Here is a 19726-nt window from a genome sequence, read left to right as displayed (position 1 = left end):
TGGGAATGCTTTAGGAACATATTAAGCAAATTCATCTTGCAGTGCATTCCTATGGGAAATAAATTTAGAAGAGACAAGGCCAAACCTGGCTGGCTAAACCGTAGAGTTAAAAAACTTAGGGGAAAAAAATTGGCCTTCAGGAAATATAAAGCAGAGGGCACAGTATCGGCTTTTGAGCAATACAAGGAGGCAAATAAGAAAAGTAAACAAGAAATCAAGATGGCTAAAATCAACTTTGAGAGACAAATAGCGGAGGATAGTAAAAAAAAACCAAAGAAATTCTTTAAATACATCAACAGCAAAAAAACTAAGGCAGAGCATGTTGCACACATAATTAACAATGATGGGAGGATGGGTACAGAGGACACTGAAAAAGCAACCGTGCTGAATGCTTTTTTCTCGTCAGTCTTTACGCAGGAAAAGGAGGGGTACACTGACCTTGACTGTATGGTTAGTAGTAATACACAGGACTTGCCACTATGGCTAACAGAGGGTGAAATCAGGGAAAGGCTGGATAAACTTAACACAAACAAATCACCAGGCCCGGATGGCGTACATCCGAGAGTACTCAAAGAACTCAGTAAGGTTATATCTAGACCACTGTTCCTGATCTTTGCTGACAGTATTAGGACAGGAGATGTACCAGGGGATTGGAGGAAAGCTAATGTGATTCCAATTTTCAAAAAGGGGCAGAGGCATATCCCGGGAAATTATAGGCCTGTCAGTTTGACATCGATAGTATGTAAACTTCTGGAGGGGATGATAAGGGACTATATCATAGAGTTTGCTAAAGACAATAACATCATCAGCAGTAATCAGCACGGGTTTACAAATGGGCGTTCTTGTCAAACCAATCTCTTAACATTCTACGAGGAGGTGAGCTGTGAGCTAGATAAGGGCAGACCAGTGGATGTGGTGTACCTAGATTTCGCTAAGGCGTTTGATACAGTTCCCCACAAGCGCTTAATTTATAAAATAAGGTCTGCAGGTATCGACAGCAGGGTTTGCTCTTGGATACGGAACTGGCTAAGAGGGCGTGTCCAAAGGGTGGTAGTAAACAGCGCATACTCAGACTGGTCTGAGGTAGTAAGTGGGGTCCCCCAGGGCTCAGTCCTGGGACCAACCTTGTTCAATTTATTCATAAACAGCATTGAGGACGGGATCAGTAGTTCAATATCAGTTTTTGCAGATGTCACAAAATTGGCCAGGGCAATAACTGTACAGCATGAAGCAGATATCCTACAGAATGACCTGGACAAAATAACGGAGTGGGCAACGACATGGCAAATGAGGTTTAACGTGGAGAAGTGTAAGGTTTTGCACTTGGGGACTAAAAACTTAAAAGCACAATACACGTTAGGGGGGAACCCTTGGGGGAGTCAAAAATGGAGAAAGATCTGGGAGTCTTGGTTGATGATAGATTAGGCAATAGCATGCAATGTCAAGCGGCAGCTGCCAAAGCCAGCAGAATATTAGCATGCATAAAGAAAGGGATGTATTCCAGAGATAAGACTATAATCCTTCCACTCGATAAAACTCTGGTCCGACCGCATCTGGAGTATTCTGTCCAGTTCTGATCGCCAGTCCTCAGGAGGGATGTGTTGGAGCTGGAGAGAGTCCAGAGAAGGGCAACTATACTGATTAGGGGATTGGAGGACCTTAATTATGAAGAGCGTCTGCAATCGCTTGATTTATTCTCCCTGGAGAAGAGACGCCTGAGGGGGGACATGATAGCAATTTATAAATATCTCAATGGGGATCTAAGATTAGAAAAAAAGCTATTCAGTCTAATGGAATGCATGAGGACTCGAGGGCATACATTGCGATTAGAGGAGAAATGTTTTAACCTCAGGCAACGTGGGGGGGTTCTTTACTGTTAGGGCTACAAGATTGTGGAATTCTCTACCACAAGAGGTGGTTTCTGCGGGAAGTATGGTGGCTTTCAAAAGACTCTTAGACGTACATCTCAAGGATCAGAACATTCAAGGCTATGTGAGATGATTACAGCCACACACACCTACACAGGTTGAACTGGATGGACTATTGTCTTTATTCAACCTCACCTACTATGTAACTATGTAATAATACTACTCTAGGCTCTTCATCCAGGCAAATCCGGATAAAATGCCCCTTGCTGCCCTCACAAGAAATAAACAAAGGGTGCACCGGCCTAGTGCATTATCCTCAATGTAAAAAACTTTAATGTATAAAAAATGATACTCACAAACATACACTTGGGCTCTGAGGAAGAGGCAGGACCTTGAAACGCGTTAGCCAATTACTGTGGACGTTACATCTATGATGTGATACTTTGGACATTGCAGTTACTTTGATGTGATTGCCTTTGCCAAGCGTATGTTTGTGAGTATCATTTTTTATACAATAAAGTTTTTTACCTTGAGTATAATGCACTAGGCCAGTGCGCCCTCTGTTTATTTCTTAATACTAATTACAGTGAACCTGATAAAATGAGGGGTGTAGCAAGAAGCATTTATGACTGAGAGCAACTCTTGCTATAATAGACTCCATGCATAAGACAGACACACAATGTCTGGATAAAAAAGTGAGTCATCAAGCAAGAATATTAGACCACAAAAGATCAAAAATCCTGCACAGAGTCTATTAAAATGACACTAAAGTTATTTGGATTACCACAAATATTGACTGGTGGTTAGGATATGTAGGACTTGATTGATTGGGTATTTAAGTACACATTAGGCGCAACACAGCTTTTTCACAAGGATATGGGTCTTTATTTTTAGTCATGTGACTAATTTTTAAATCTTATTGGACACTTGGGTTCTCCGTTTTAGGTTGAATCTTGTGAACGAGAGATCCGCTTTTCAATCTTGGGAAAGGGGACCACAATTTAACAAGAGTAGCTGTGTAGAATTCAAATATATTTCACTGAATTTAAAAGACAGTGATTATTTTTTTATCAAAGATCTACAGAAGACATGCTGAAGCTGACTTTTTAAGAAAGTGCATAATATAAAGACTAAAATGTATACTTGTAGGGCTCATATGTACTAGATGTCAGAGGTCAGTGATTATTTCTAACAAAATGCTGCAGAGGGTTTATACACACTCAAAAGCCCTCAGAACTATCAGCATGTAGCTGGCAAGATTTTAATCTTTAGAAACGAACTTGTTATGGATTTTGTTGGCTAAAACACTGAAAATAAAACGAAGTATGCAATTTCATGAGAACAGAAAAACAAAAGAGACTAAACATGGTTGAATGCTTGTGTGCTTAAATGAACAGTACAGTGAGCTTCTCTGTCAAAAAATGCATTAGAATAAAACAATCTTGACTTTATAAAGGATTTAGAAAAGCAGTGTTGATCCGTAAATCTACAAATTCATAGCTTAGAATCTATTGAATATTTGTAAATTTTACAACTAAAGTTTAAAATGACCCTTGCTACCCTATCCAACAGTGTCAGTATACAGAGGCTGTTGGGAGGGGGAGAAATGCGCAATAACCATATTGTAGCATGTAAAGTGTAATTTTATTAGAAAATATAGAAAAAAGCACTCACAGAGATAAAAATAGAGCTCAGAATGACAGTCAGGTAGCCTCTGGCACAGAGATCAGATACGCAACCAAGATGCCTGGCCTTGGCCACTTGCAAGGGAGTGGAGGTGGATTGGAAGCAGGGAACCGCTGTCACTGGAAAGCCAAAGCCATGGATGGAACACAGGGTAAGAAGTCACCTTATGTAGTGGGAAAATGCTGCAGCTGGAACTGGAATGTGTTTCCAAGGAATTTGGCTTCTTCTTCAGGCTAAAGAAGAAGCAAGGTTGCTTTTAAAACACATTCCAGTTTTAGCTCCAGCATCCATGGCTTTGGCTTGAGACAAGGATGAGCGAGTTTGGGGTGGAGGAACTTGACTGGTCTGCACAGAGTTCTGACCTCAACCCGATAAAACATCTTCGGGAGGAATTGATCCAGGTCTTCCCTCCAACATCGGTGCCTGATTTTACAAATGCGCTTCTGGAAGAATGGTCAAACATTCCCATAGACACACTCCTAAACCTGTGGACAGCCTTCCCAGAAGAGTTGAAGCTGTTATAGCAGCAAAGGGTGGGCCAACTCAATATTGAACCCTACGGACTAAGGCTGGGATGCCATTAAAGTTCATGAGTACATCCCTCACATTTTTGTAAATATTTTATTATATCTTTTCATGTGACAACACTGAAGAAATTACACTTTGCTAAAATGTAAAGTTGTGAGTGTACAGCTTGCATAACAGTGTAAATTTGCTGTTCCCTCAAAATAACTCAACACACAGCCATTAATGTCTAAACCGCTGGCAACTAAAGTGAGTACACCCCAAAGTGAAAATGTCCAAATTTGGCCCAAAGTGTCAATATTTTGTGTGGCCACCATTATTTTCCAGCACTGCCTTAACCCTCTTGGGCATGGAGTTAAGCAGAGCTTTAGAGGTTGCCACTGGAGTCCTCTTCCACTCCTCCATGATGACATCACGGAGCTGGTTGATGTTAGAGACCTTGCGCTCCTCCACCTTCCATTTGAGGATGCCACATAGAAGCTCAATATGGTTTAGGTCTGAAGACATGCTTGGCCAGTCCATCACATTTACCCTCAGCTTCTTTAGCAAGACAGTAGTCATCTTGGAGGTGTGTTTGTGGTGTCATTATGTTGTAATACTGCCCTGCTGCCCAATCCCAGAAGAGAGGGGATCATGCTCTGCTTCAGTATGTCAAGGTACATGTTGGCATTCATGTTTCCCTCAATGAACTGTAGCACCCCAGTGCCGGCAGCACTCATGCAGCCCCAGGCCATGACACTCCCACCACCATGCTTGACTGTAGGCAAGACACACTTGTCTTTGTACTCCTCACCTGGCTGCCTCCACACACGCTTGACACCATCTGAAACAAATAAGTTTATCTTGGTCTCATCAGACCACAGGACATGGTTCCATTAATCCATTTCCTTAGTCTGCTTGTCTTCAGCAAGCTGTTTGCAGGCTTTCTTGTGCATCATCTTTATAAGGGGCTTCCTTCTTGGACGACAGCCATGCAGACAAATTTGATGCAGTGTGCGGCGTATGGTCTGAGCACTGACAGGCTGACCCCCCACCCCTTCAACCTCTGTAGCAATGCTGGCAGCACTCCTACGTCTATTTCCTAAAGACAACCTCTGGATATGACGCTGAGCACATGCACTCAACTTCTTTGGTCGACCATGGCGAGGCCTGTTCTGAGTGGAACCTGTCCTGTTAAACCGCTGTATGGTCTTGGCCACAGTGCTGCAGCTCAGTTTCAGGGTCTTGGCAAACTTCCTATAGCCTATGCCATCTTTATGTAGAGCAACAATTCTTTTTTTCAGATCCTCAGAGAGTTCTTTGCCATGAAGTGCCATGTGCCATGTTGAACTTCCAGTGACCAGTATGAGAGAGTGAGAGCGTTAACACCAAATTTAACACACCTGCTCCCCATTCACACCTGACACCTTGTAACTAACGAGTCACATTACACTGGGAATGGCTAATTGGGCCCAATTTGGACATTATCACCTAGGGGTGTACTCACTTTTGTTGCCAGCGGTTTAGACAATAATGGCTGTGTGATTTATTATGAGGGGACAGCAAATTTACACTGTTATACAAGGTGTACACTCACTACTTTACATTGTAGCAAAGTGTAATTTCTTTAGTGTTGTCACATGAAAAGATGTAATAAAATATTTACAAAAATGTGAGGGGTGTACTGTACACATCCACACACCTACAGTTGAAACACAACACACGTGTACCAAGTTCCCCGAAGACAGTCTAAATTTGTTTATGAAAAGGAGAGCCTCAGACCACAAAGAACTATAACTTTTCAAATAGGCATTTGGTTAAATTAAATAAGCATTTAAGGAGATAGTTTACGAGTGGCTTTCTTTACTTCAAACGTTATATTAGGGAATTGAATAAAAGAGGGTTTGGGACTTTGAATGAGAAGTAGAGCAAAGCTGGCAGGGATATACATTAACATTTATTGGTGTACAAATTGGTAAAGACATATTATGTTACAGAATAAAATAACTTAGTAGACATAAGAACTGGTAAGTGGTACCCAAGTCCAGGTTAATAAAAACCAACATATAAACATTCCATGGAGTATACAAGTAGTAGACACTTCGTACTGAAGTCATAGCATCAGTAAACTCGGCGCGTATCGTGGACCAAAAGTCGCCACTTCATCAGGAGAAAAAAAGTGATGCACATCTGCAAAGAGTATAAAAATATGTGTGGGAAAATACTAACATGGAGAGGGGAGGGGGGGACACAGACCAACCAAAACTCCCACACTTACAAAAAGCTCGGATTGTATATGGCATTGGAGGTAAGGCTGAAAACGCAGGTATCCCTACCGGGAGCTGGGGGAGCACAGGTCAGGCAGGTGTGGCGGACAGGTGGGGTGAGTGTAAGAGGTAATGAGATGAGAAGAGTCTTTGCTATTGCAGCATACAAGAGTATCTGTCAAAAAAAATATATAAAGAGTGTATATGTATATACCAGACATTGGAAGAGATGTGACCAAGAGTATGGTGAGTGATGACAGATGAGTGAGTGGAAAACTAAAGAGCATTGCCAAATACAACCCAAGCTGTTTATAAGTGTGGGATTTTGGTTGGTATGTGTCCCCCCCCTGCCCTCCCCTTTCCATGTTGGTATTTTCCTACACATATTTTTATATTCTTTGCAGATGTGCATCACTTTTTTTCTCCAGATGAAGTGGCGATTTTTGGTCCATGATACGGGTCGAGCTTATAGATGCTAGGACTTCAATACTAAAGCCCCGTACACACGAGTAGAAATTCGGCCAGGATATTTCGTCCGACGACCGACCTGCCGATTTTCGGGTTGTTAGTATGGTGCTTCCAACAACCGACTCCGACTTTTCGACCGAAAAAATCCTGGTATGCAGGCTATATCATTTTAGTTGACCGTCAAAACACGTCCAATTTTCGTCTCATTAGTACAGATTTCGATGGGGAAAAATCTTATGAGCAAGACTAGGCATGTTCAGAGATGAAAGAACACAAAGAAAGCAATCCAACACAGGACATCACTTCTGAAGTAGAATTCTGTCCTGTGGGAAAATTTGTGTGCAGTCTAGAGCACATTCCAACCAACAGACACCACTCTGGACAAAAGACGGACGACCGGTCGGCGGAAATTCATTGCGTGTGTACGAGGCTTAAGTGTCTACTACTTGTATACTCCATGGAATGTTTTTATGTTGGTTTTTATTAACCTGGACTTGGGTACCACTTATCAGCTCTTATGTCTACGGAGTTATTTTATTCTGTAACATATTATGTCTTTACCAATTTGTACACCAATAAATGTTAATGTATATCCCTGCCAGCTTTGTCCTGCCTCTCATTCAAAGTCCCAAAACCTCTTTTATTTTTCTGCATATTAGGGATGGAGACGCATGGCAATCCACCACTGCGTTTCATTTAAAGTCCAAAAATCCCCCCTTTTTTTGTATAGATTAGGGCATTTGCAGTCTGGTCTGTAGGTTGCCACAACAATGTTACTACAGCAAAAGGAAGGCTGAAAAACTGTACTAATTCATGGGAGGAGCAGAAATATAATGCATAAAAAATATATATAAATAAAAAAGCAGAACATGTTTATGTGCCTTCATTTTACCAATGCCTAATGTTTCAAATATTTACATAACAATGACATGAAGATGCTTGATTATGTGTTGGTCTGCATAAAATGCAATGTATTTATAAAAATTGAATGGAATTGTATGAAGTAACCTCTAATATCCGCTATACACATAGTAATTTTCAGACAATATCAACAAGCATTTAATCACAGAAAAACAAAACAAACTGCTGCCACATGGGTGACCCCCCCCCCCCCACCTTCTCCCTGAACCAGCTTTAGAACCCAGTCCTTGTCCAACTGCAACATCATTTCGAAAAAAAAAAAAAAAAAAGATCCTTTACAACCAGGCCAAAAAATCAGAAAGACTTTATTCAACGTAATGGCAATAAACCAATAGTATGCTACAAAAACTTTATTTTTTTTAAGCGTACTGTTGATTTATTGCTGTAACTGTCACTAAAGGCTGTCTGGTTTCTGGACCTGGTTGTTAAGAACCTCCTTTGTACTTAGAAGTTTCAATCACAGACCTTAGTAAACAATACGAATTACAGCAGCAGTCTGCAAATGAGCAAAACTTAAACTGGTGTGTTAATCAGCTATTTAGTGCGATCTTACTAATGTATAAAAAATAATCAATACCATTTCTGGTAAAATACCATTATACATCTGATAAAAAATAAAGTATGCTGTTGCTTACCTTTAAACTTGGGCCAACTGCTTTTTACTTTGGGCACTGGAACATCAAACCTGACATACGTTTTTCTAGCTGATACATCTGACTGAAGCTCTAAGCTATTTTCAGCTGCAGCACTTCTACTCTCCTAAAATACAGTAAAGCACTAAAATATTAGTTATATTATTTATATTGCATACCATTTGTAGAAGATCATCACTGAAACAATACGTTTGTAAGAGTGAAAAATAAGGATCTTCTACACTTCAGGGTCTATTTATTAAGGTTTTCTCATGTTTCAAACATTTTTCTGATTGGATTCAATTGGAAAAATGTGTGAATACTAAGTGAAAATGTTATGTCGCTTATTTTAAACAAAGTAGGTTTACCTTCTATAATATGTTATCTACAGTACACATCTCTTGTTTATGCAACCTTGTATAGTAACAAATTAGCAGTGCTACATACTTATTATATTTATTTAGCCTGCACAAATTATTTAAGTGGGGAGTGGGTTGTGGCAAGCTGCATCATCATTGAATATATAGGGCCAGCGCTTAGGATTTAAAAATAATAAATATATAAATATAAATATACAATAAGCTGCTGCTGATAAAAGGGGGTGCCTTTAAATAATAAAAAATGGTGAAGTACCAGTGCTGCTTACTCAATGTGTGTGTACTTGGTGTATTTACATACCCCAAAAAATCCTCATCATTATTCCTAATAAACAATACTGTATCAAAGTGCTAGTGCCAAACTATATCAAATACATAAAAGCTGCATCATTCTCATCACAAAACGTTTAAAGAGCGGTAGCGGAGTGTCTGGTGCGGAAAGAACACCTGTAGTTAGTACCGTCAGGTGGAGTGATCTGTGCCCAACAGTACAAGTATAATTGGTGGGACCAAATCCCCATTTTTATTTATGGCTTGTCTTCAAATTTGGTAGTAATTTCTTTTGCATGTGTGCACTATTCTTTTTCAACATACATGTCTTTTGGTTCATAGCTGCACCAGCTTTAGAAATACATGGGTTTGCTCCCCCAAATTTTTTGCTTGTTTATTATGTATTCGGTCTGACCAGACTACCGGGGTTGAGCAACCCACCCCACCCCCCACACACACCTGTACTCCATCAGTGTCCACTATCAAGTGGATATAGGAGGAGTCCCCTGTAGTGCATTTGCACATCTTTCCCAGCAAGGAGTATTATCTCCAAGGGTTAGAAAGGCTGGATTCATCTCTTTTTCATGGATAGTGTAGGACCCACTGATAATGGGGTACTTTGACGTAGTGGTGGGCTTGAGCACTATATGGCCATATGGTGGGACCAAATCCCCATTTTTATTTATGGATTGTCTTCAAATTTGGTAGTAATTTCTTTTGCATGTGTGCGCTATTCTTTTTCAACATACAAGTATAATTCCGACTGGATGGGTGAAAGAGAGTGCAGGGTGGAAGCATATGATCAAGTGAGAACCACAACTGCAGGGGGGAGGTATTGACCAGTGCGTGGCAACTCGTTGTTTGGACCTTGTGTAAAAGGGGGTACTTCTTGTAGCATTTGAACATTACTGTAGAGAAAAAAGTCTAGAATTTAAAATGAAAAGTAACCTGGAACTGTTTCCCACACCTGCCATGTGACTGGTTGATGTTGCCAGCAACCCCTATAACCCTTTGCCTACAAGTCAGTATAGGTATACCAGGCATTGGACCAATAATTATTATTGCTTTCACACTTTCCCAATAAATGTATCATTCGGTAACTATTAGCAAAGGATTTCTAGTCACAAGACATTTCTCCCACTCTTTGTAACAAAAGCCTGGATTTTCCATAGACAAAAACAGAGTTTCTTATTTTAGAAGTCAATATTTGCAAATATGAATCTCTAAAGACAGAAATGTTTTGTGAAAATGCCATCATCACTTGCCAAATACCATCATACTAGCACACTGACGTTGAATAGCCATGTACTGTCAGAACCCAGTGGGATTCATCCCATGTAAATGGACACATGAGCAAGGTACAAATACCGTACTGGAGACCCTAGCTTAGGGAAAAAAACGTTTCAGTGAAAGGGTTTTAAAAAGACACATGGCCACTCACTAGAACTGGAAGTTAGGCGGTTTACCCTTAACCACTTTACGTCCAGCCGCCGCAGATGTACTGCGGTAGGCTAGCTCTCCCAGGCAAAGTCCCGTGCATGTACGGCGCTCGCCTGGGAGGAGCTAGGGGGCGAGTGCGCTCGTCAGCAGGGAAGCTGTCGCGAGTGTCAGGCGGCTCAGATGGCCGCCGGCCACTCGCGATCTCTCCCCACTGACAGAAAAGGATGGACAGCTGATGTAAACACAGCCATCCGTCCTTCTCCCTGAGATGATCACAGAGACCATGCGATCCTGCTGTATAGGATCGCATGTCTCTATGGTCATCTCACAAGCCCAACCCCCTCACAGTTATAATCACTCCCCTAGGCTTACATTTAACCCCTTAATCACCCACAGGGTTGACCCCTTCCCTGCCAGTGTCATTATTACAGTAACAGTGCATATTTTTAGCACGGATTACTGTAGTAATGTCACTGGTCTCCCCAAAAGTGTCAAAAATGTCAGTTAGGGGTCAGATCTGTCTTTCGCAGTCCCGCAAAAAAAAAAAAAAAAAAACAATAAAAATGACATAAATATTTCCTGTAGTTAGTAAACGCAATAACTTTTGCGCAAACCGATCAAAATACGCTTATTGCGATTTTTTTTACCAAAAATATGTAGCAGAAAACAAATTGGCCTAAAATGTTAAATAATTTTGATTTTTACATATTTTTTGTTGGGAAATGTTATATATAGCAGAATGAGAAAAATTTAGTTTATATCGCAAAAAATTAAAATCGCAGAGGTGATCAAATACCACCAAAAGAAAGCTCTATTTGTGGGGGAAAAAAAAGGATGTCAATTTTGTTTGGGTACAGCATCGTACGACTGCGCAATTGTCCGTTAATTCACGCAGTGCCGAATCGCAAAATAGGGCCTGGTCATTAAGCAGCAAAATCTTCCGGTCTCAAAGTGGTTAAACTGTGTAGACAGTTATTTACTGTAAGAGCAGTAAGGATGTGGAGTTCTCTTCCACAAGCAGTAGTATCCACAGGGAGCATCAATAGTTTAAAAGAAAATGTTAGATGGGCACCTTTACAATCACAACATACAGGGATATAAAAGGTACTATTGACATAAACACAAGCACACTCACACACCACAGGTTGAACTGGATGGACTTGTGTCTTTTGTCAACCTTACCAACTATGTACCTATGTAAATTTAGCAGTGGAGATGGTATATTTACATAAAGAAATTTGTGCTGGAACTCACAGTCTTTAGGATTTGGATAAAGGTAATCCGTGAGCAGGAACAATTGGTTCATTAAACACCATAGTGCTTAGTACCCCACTTAAGTCACAGTCAGGTCTGCTGATCAGAACTTTTAGCCCCATGATAAGGTTTAGTAGATCACAATGCTTGTGTCCATTCCATGATAAGGTTTAGTAGATCACAATGCTTGTGTCCATTCCATGATAAGGTTTAGTAGATCACAATGCTTGTGTCCATTCATTTAAAATATAGTGGTTAGCCACTTACAGACCTGCCAAAAAATGTGTACTTATTTATAAACCATTTTCCTATTAGATATGATAGTTTATGCATATTTTCTCTGGATTATTATAAAAGAGATAAAATCTCAAATGTTTAGGTACCCTCAGAACTACACTGTTTTTGATGTTATTTCTGTACATATAAATGCAAACACTTACCTCTTCTACATAGGTATTTTGGTGCACTTGGTAACGAAAACTTGGTTCCGTTGGGTTCTTCAACATGTTTTTAGCTAAGCTTTTATTTGTATAATATTGAACAAATCTTGTTCTTCTCACGAGAACATGCAAAACAAAGCAGATAAGCTCCAGTGCAATCGAAATTAAAAAAAAGATGATGGTGCTCTCTTTTTCATCTGGTAACAGCAGCTTGGTGAAGATCCGGCTGAGTGAGATGATAACTCCTGCAGTACCTGTAATAAGAAATGAAATATCTGTTATCCTTAGTTGAAGAGTGTAGACAATCTACAACAACAGTAAATATATATTTTGAAACAGTAGAAATGTCCATTTTGCTCATCTTTATACTAGCACTGACCATTGTGGGTATCTGTAAAAAGCATGAAAGTATGTATTTTGCTTCTGAACTCTTCACAACTGGAGGTGAGGTAAGGGTGTCTCTTTTGCCTAAGCATATTTGCAGGAAAAGCTCTCCCTCTGCCTATTTCAAATCTCACAGATTTTGAATGTATTAGGCAGTGAAACTGAATACAAACTACACAAGCAAGGGTGCACTCACCAGGATTTGTCCCAGTGTTAAGCAAATCCTGAAAAGAAATGGCTGCACTCAGATGTGGTCAAAATCCAGGTTTATTGGATATCCCAATGTGACAAAAAAGTGATTAAGCACACATATTAGTGTGTGAAACGCGTCTACCTTGCCACTTTTTTGCCACATTGGGATGTCCAATAAACCTGGATTTTGACCACATCTGAGTGCAGCCATTTCTTTTCATTACTGACTGTCCACGGAGGCGAGCCGGGTCGAGCACCACTGTTGGTCATCAAGCTTCCCATTACCTTGAGCAGTGTATAGCTTTCCTTTGTTAAGCAAATCCTGCCCTGCACACTCCTAAAAGAGCCAGGACAGACCAAGCCTAAAGCTCCATCAGCACTGATGGCTCCCCATACTTAGTGATATGTGGAGGAATACTGGTATGTCAGACGGCGCTGCCACTCTGAGAAAGAGAAGGAGTCTAGAAACATGTTAGTAATGGTGTTTGAAATGTTAAGCTGTCACATTGAGCTTTTGTGTAAGTTGCACTGACCCTTTCACCCACACGTGGTTGTGGTCAGAAAACATTTGTATCCAGGCTGGAGTAATTTTCTCTTCCTTCTATAAGCCAGCTACCATGGGCAGCACAGTGGCTAAGAGGTTATCCGTTTTGTCTGGCAGCACTAGGGCCATCGGTCGATTCCCAACCACTGCACTAGTTGCCTGGAGTTTGCATGTTCTCCTTGTGCCTGCTGCGGATTCCTCCCAGATTCCAAAGACATGATGGTAGCAGCTTATACTTCTGTCTAAACTGACCCTACTATATGTGAGTTATGGACCTTAGATTGCAAGCTCCTTGAGGGCAGGGACTGATGTGAAGTATGTAAAACGCTGCATAAATTATTGGCGCTATATAAATACCTGAAATAAAAAAATGCCAGTTACTTCTACTGTGTCAGCAGAAATATTTCCAATAGGTCTAACTGGCATACTACTATTAAGCTACAAATCTTTGTATATTTTTCTGTGTGATCTCACTTTTGTCTATAGAAATACAATCTCACCATGTCTCACTGGTATTTATCATGTCTGAAGAATGAAAAGTACAAGCTTGGGGGGCGTGGCCGACTTCCGGGATGTGAGGAGCGTTCTTTCCTAGCTCCGCTGCCGACCATTAATCCGACATAGAATCCTGATCCATCCGAGGCCTGATTTACCTCCACACTGCCCTCGGAGTCTCCTTACCTCCTCTGGCATCCTCCAGCGATGGTCAAGTATGGTAGGGACCGGCCGGCTTCTCCCGTTCGGGAGCCGGGTCCCTCGAGGCAGATCCAAGATGGCGCCCGTCCGTCTCCTCCACACAGTGCGCTCGAAGCTGCATCACAGTCATCCTGGCTGGGGGACAGTGCAGAATGGCCGGTGCTGTCACCGGAGGCTCGACCCGGGGTGGAACATGAAGTACATCCTCCCTCTCAGGTAACGGAGCCCACGCTATCCCAAATCATGGAGGCCATTAAGACCTGCCACACATCCCTGGCCTCGCACATTGATGCCCTTAGAGTAGACTTTTCTCTGCTTAAGGACGATGTCCAGAAGATCAGACAGAGGGTCACTACCGCTGAACAGCGCCTTAGTGCAGTAGAGGATGATGTCTTTCCTATTCCTGCGGCCCTGCGTGATATTCAGGCGGAACAGAAGGCTCAGGTGGCAAAGTTGGGGGACATGGAGGACCGTCTCCGCCGCAATAATCTCCGGTTTTTGGGATTCCCGGAGGGCGCAGAGGGCAAGAATCCGGAAACATTTGTGGAATCATGGCTGAAGCAGACTCTGGGACCTGATACGTTCTCCCCGCTCTTTGCTGTGGAGAGGGCACATAGGGTCCCATTCAGGGCCCCCGCACCGGGTGCCAGGCCCAGGCCTTTGCTTGCTCGGATTCTCCATTACAGGGATAGAGATGCAGCCCTGCGAAAGGCCAGGGATTCCCAGGATCTACGCTTTGATAATGCCATAGTTACTATCTTTCCAGATTTCTCAGCGGCCACTCAAAGGCAGAGGGCCGCGTTTGCCCATGTTAAAAAGAGGCTCCGGGAGCGTCAATTTCCCTACAGTATGTTGTATCCTGCTAAATTGCGTGTGGTGGCTAAGGGCAAGACGCAATTCTTTTTGGATCCTGCGGAGGCTGATCAATGGCTAGACTCTCTGGGCAGAGGATGAGGGACTGGGAGACTGTTAGTTACACCTTTATTGTTCTGTTGCTCTTTGACTGGGCCCTCTCCCTGGATTCCGCTGATCTGTGGTGCCATTGCATCTCTGAGGGGATTTGGGGGCTTTCTAACTTGGATGTGTCTTTCTCTTGATCTTTTGCCTCGGATGGACACAATGCTCGGGCTCGAATGCTCGGTAGCTCTCTAGGAACACCCCTTCTACCTGTTTTTCACCCTTCTTTAATGACTTGGTTTTGTTCAGGGTTCAAGCTCGGGCAAGTTGGGGCTGCGGGCAGGGTGGGGGGTTTTGTTTTTTGTTCGGGGACTGTTTTAATACCTTCACAAATTATTTCTCTGTTTTCTGATCTCTGTATGGTACTGTCTATGACTCAGGCTGCTGTGCTGCCCCCTGCTGACCGGTCCTGGCATGGACCGCTTCCCCTGGGAATGATGTTTCTGCTCATCGGGCCGCGGACATTTTTTCTGATACTATGGCTACGGACACACTAACTGTACTGTCCTGGAATGTCAGGGGCCTAAACGACAAAGTGAAGAGGGCCTTGGTGTTTAATTATGTTAACAAATACAAACCACAGGTGATATTCCTCCAAGAGACGCACTTGACTGGGTCCAAAGTTCTGGCCCTGAAGAGGGCGTTTGTGGTGCATGGTTTTCATTCTATGTTCTCTAGTCATGCTAGGGGGGTATCTGTTTTAGTTACAAGAACTCTTAAATGCTCGGTGAAACATGTTGTTACAGATGTCTATGGGCGATATGTCATTGTTCTGCTTCAAATTGATAATGCGGTTTATACATTTTTATCTCTTTATATTCCACCTCCATTCACTTTGGCCTTTTGGGACAAGGTGATGGCACAGCTGCTGCAGGTGGCGGAGGGCCCTCTCCTGATTGCGGGGGATTTCAACACCGTGGTGTCGCCCGATATGGACAGATGTCCGGGGGATGGGTCGGCTTCCTCTCCTCTAGCGGCCTCAATGGAGAAATACCGTTTGGTGGATTGCTGGAGGTGGAGGAATCCGACGGGAAGGGAGTTCTCCTGCTACTCTGCCTCCTATAAAACACTCTCTCGGATTGATTTGTGCCTTGTCTCTCCAGATTTGCTTTCGAGAATACTGTCTGTCTCCTATTTACCAAGAGCCATATCGGACCATTCTCCTATGCTGGTTAAGCTTAGCCTTTCCTCATCGGTCGGATACAACCTGTGGCGCCTGAGCCCTCAGTGGCTCAATGAGGAAATTTTCTTTAACATCACGGCTAAGGAGATGGCCCATTTCTGGCTGGTCAATCAGGACACTGCCTCTGGGGCTATTGTGTGGGATGCCTTCAAGGCTACCATGCGGAGTACAGTGGCCAGCGTGATCAAGCAGCTCAGGGAGGATAGAGAGTGGAGAGTTGAATCTCTGCAGTCGGAGGCATCGGCTGCTGAGGTGGAATACATCCGGAATCCCACTTCCGCTAACTATGCCTTGTGGAGGGACAGTGCCCAACAACTGGACCTTGTATTACTGGAGAAGACCCAGAAACAATTGCTCTACCAGAAACAAAGGGTATTTGAATATGGTGATAAGAATGGCAAAATATTGGCATATCTCTCTCGCTCTGAGCAACCGGCTACGGCCATCTCTGCTGTGTATGATGGCCAACACCGTTTGTGCACGGAGGGACCGGAGATCGCGGGGGCCTTTTTGGATTTTTTTCGTTCTCTATACTCCTCTGGAGCCACCTACTCTCGGGAGGAATTGGCATCTTATTTGCAGGACATCCCGGTGGTCTCGCTGGAGGCGGAGGAGAGCCTGTCTCTTGAGGGACCTATTACTCGCGCGGAGATTGCGGAGGCAGTCTCCTCTTTTGCGGCTAATAAAACGCCGGGATTGGACGGCTTTCCGATCGAGTGGTACAGGGCTTACTCGGAGGCATTGATCCCACGTTTGTCTGCGGTATATGCCGAAGCCTTTGAGAGTGGTGTGCTTCCAGCCTCCCTTCGGGAAGCGCTGATCGTGTTAATTCCTAAACCAAATAAGGACCCTACTTATTGTGATTCATATCGCCCCATATCCTTAATCAATGTTGACATCAAGATTCTGGCGAAGGTTTTGTCCCGTAGAGTGAACACCGTTATCTCTACTATTGTTCATTCTGATCAAACTGGGTTCATTCCCGGGCGCTCTACGGCCACAAATCTACGACGTCTTTTTACGAATCTCCAGATGCCGACTACTGAAGTGGATACTAGACTTATTGTGTCGCTAGATGCTCATAAAGCATTTGATTCGGTAGAGTGGCCCTATCTGTTTGCTGTGCTGGGCAGGTTGGGATTTGGGCCGAACTTTATTAAATGGGTTAAGCTCCTTTATGACACCCCTGTGGCTCGCATTCGGGTTAATAATAAGATTACTGATCAGTTTCCTATCTGCCGGGGCACGCGGCAGGGGTGCCCTTTGTCCCCCCTGCTGTTTGCCCTGGCGATAGAACCATTGGCTGCCTTGCTTAGACGAGATGCTAGGATCCGGGGATGCCGAGTGGGGGACCTGGAGGAAAAAACGTCCTTGTATGCGGATGATATGCTTCTTTATTTAGCGGATCATCAGGCATCCTTGGATGCAGCCTTAGAGGTGATTGAATCTTTCGGGAGGTTCTCCGGGTTTAGAGTGAACTGGGACAAATCGGTGGCCTTCCCCTTTGACCCTCTTAGTGCTCCTACCCTGGTTCTTCCTCGTAGGCTGCAGGCGGTGACTAAATTTAAATACCTGGGAGTGGTCATCCAGCAGCCTATTACGAAGTTTGCCGACAATAATATTGCCCCGATGGTCCAGCGGTTGAAGCAGACTCTGTCCACCTGGGGCAAGCTGCCACTCAATTTGCTGGGCAGAATTAATATATTTAAAAAATGATATATCTACCCCGTTTTCTTTACTTGTTCTGGCAGGCCCCGGTGTATCTGCCCAAACGCTTATTTGTTAGTATTGAATCCCTGTTGCTGTCGTTCATGTGGGGGGCGAAGCCGGCGAGGATTTCCCTTAGCACGCTAAAACTCCCTGCGCACGCTGGGGGTTTGGCGGCTCCGGACCTCCAATCCTATTACTTAGCGGCCCAACTGACGCATGTGCACGCCTGGTTTTTCCCTGACCTGCCTAATGCGGCGGTTTCCGCCTCGGCGGCGGTCATGGGATCCTATGAAGCACTCCTGAACTCCTTATATAGGAAAGGCCCGTATCGGAGGGAGGGAGCTGGGATTATTCGGATGGCATGTAGGATTACTCATATGTGTAATGCTAGGGTGGGAGGCTCCTCTTTTAATGAATCCCCCAACGCCCCTCTGTGGTATAATCCGGGATTGCGAGACCTATATAAATTGGCAGATCCTAGGCGTTGGGCGGGCTTTGATTTGAAGTACGCTCATCAGTTGTTCTCGGACCATACGTTTAAGACCTTCGCTGAGTTCAGGTCGGAGCTGGGGGTCCCCTCGACATGCTGGTTTCTGTACCAGCAACTTCGGCACGCGGTGGCAGCACAGTTTGGACTTCGGGGGGTCCACCTGGTTCCGACTCGGCTGGAGAAGGAGCTGATGAATTCCGACCACACTAAACTTATCTCTCGATACTATGGGTTGCTTCTTGGCGATGGGGGAGGGAAAATGGCGACCTTACAGGCAAGGTGGCAAGCAGACCTGCCTCAGTTGGAAATGGTGGATTGGGAAGATCTTCTTGGGGCTCAGTCGCATGGGCTGATAGCCGCAGGGGATAGGGTTATCCAATTGAACTACTTACACAGGATATACTATACCCCTTATCGCCTCTATGTGATGGGGAGGCTCCCCTCTCCGTCCTGTCCCCGCTGTCAGGGAGACAAGGGGGACTTCTTTCATATGGTGTGGTTGTGCCCGGTGATTCAGTCCTTTTGGAAAGGGGTGTGTACTTTTATGGAAGAGAAACTGGCACTTCCGAATATCTGTTCTCCTGATAGGTGCCTACTTGGCAATCTGGAGGAGGAGAGTCTTCGGCAGTCCCAGAAAACCTTACTATGTATCCTTTTTTTCTATGCCAAGAAATTGATTGCTCTGAGGTGGAAACAAGATGCGCCGCCTACGGTGTCCGCTTGGGTTGACCTGGTTAATAATGCCCTTCCCATGTATAAACTTACTTATATGGCCCGGGGGTGCCCGAAAAAATTTCGTAGGGTATGGTCCTCCTGGACTAGATCGGTGTTGGGAGCGGCTGAGGTTTAGGACCCCTGGGGGCTGCCGTATTTATGGGGAGGAATTCAGATGGTCCGGTTTATACTATGATCTTTCTCTGCCCCTGGGCATTTCTTCATTGAATGTGTGTTTTTTTTTTTTTTTTTTCCCCACCCATAGGGGTTGTGTCAGCAGATTCATTCGCTGTTTATTAATGGTCAGATGGTATCTATACTGTTGTTAAGGGTATTTATGATGTGAAGGGTTGTGTTGCTGTTTGGATCTTTTTACTTTTGATAAAAATATAGTAACTATCCAATAAAAAAAAAAAAAAAAAAAAAAAAAAAATTTTTTTTTTTTTGTTGCTCTGTGGGAATACGGGGGACTGATTTAATTGCTGGAATATCTAGCCTGAGTTACTGATAAGCTGTTATGTTTGCTTCTGTTATTTTTATGATGTACTCCTGTACCTGTATTGGTTTTGTTACCGGTGTTTGTGTGTTTTTTTTGTTTTTCTTTTACTAATAAAATACCTTTAAAAAAAAAAAAAAAAAAAGTACAAGCTTGTCCCGCTAATTTTTCTCATGTACCTGTCAATGCACAAACTAGAGCATTTTTACTCACAGCACTGATGGCCATATTAC

At 43.3% G+C, this 19726-nt stretch overlaps 1 protein-coding gene across 1 annotated transcript in view; it reads right to left on the bottom strand.

The window, feature by feature from the left end:
• SLC29A4 (solute carrier family 29 member 4) overlaps positions 1–19726 on the bottom strand; it is an 88421-nt gene that overhangs the window by 54036 nt on the left and 14659 nt on the right. Inside the window, exons 6-7 of the mRNA XM_082260902.1 lie at positions 12128–12381; positions 8350–8473 (exon numbers count right to left, since the gene is read on the bottom strand). Of these exons, the coding sequence (XP_082117028.1) occupies positions 8350–8473; positions 12128–12381 (378 nt within the window). The remainder of the gene's footprint in view (positions 1–8349; positions 8474–12127; positions 12382–19726) is intronic.

The sequence above is a fragment of the Pelophylax lessonae genome (genome assembly GCF_965119305.1).
Source record: "Pelophylax lessonae genome assembly, chromosome: 6".
In the NCBI taxonomy this organism is placed as follows: domain Eukaryota; kingdom Metazoa; phylum Chordata; class Amphibia; order Anura; family Ranidae; genus Pelophylax; species Pelophylax lessonae.
Note: the sequence above shows the minus strand (reverse complement) of the source record. Positions and strands in the feature narration are given on the sequence as shown.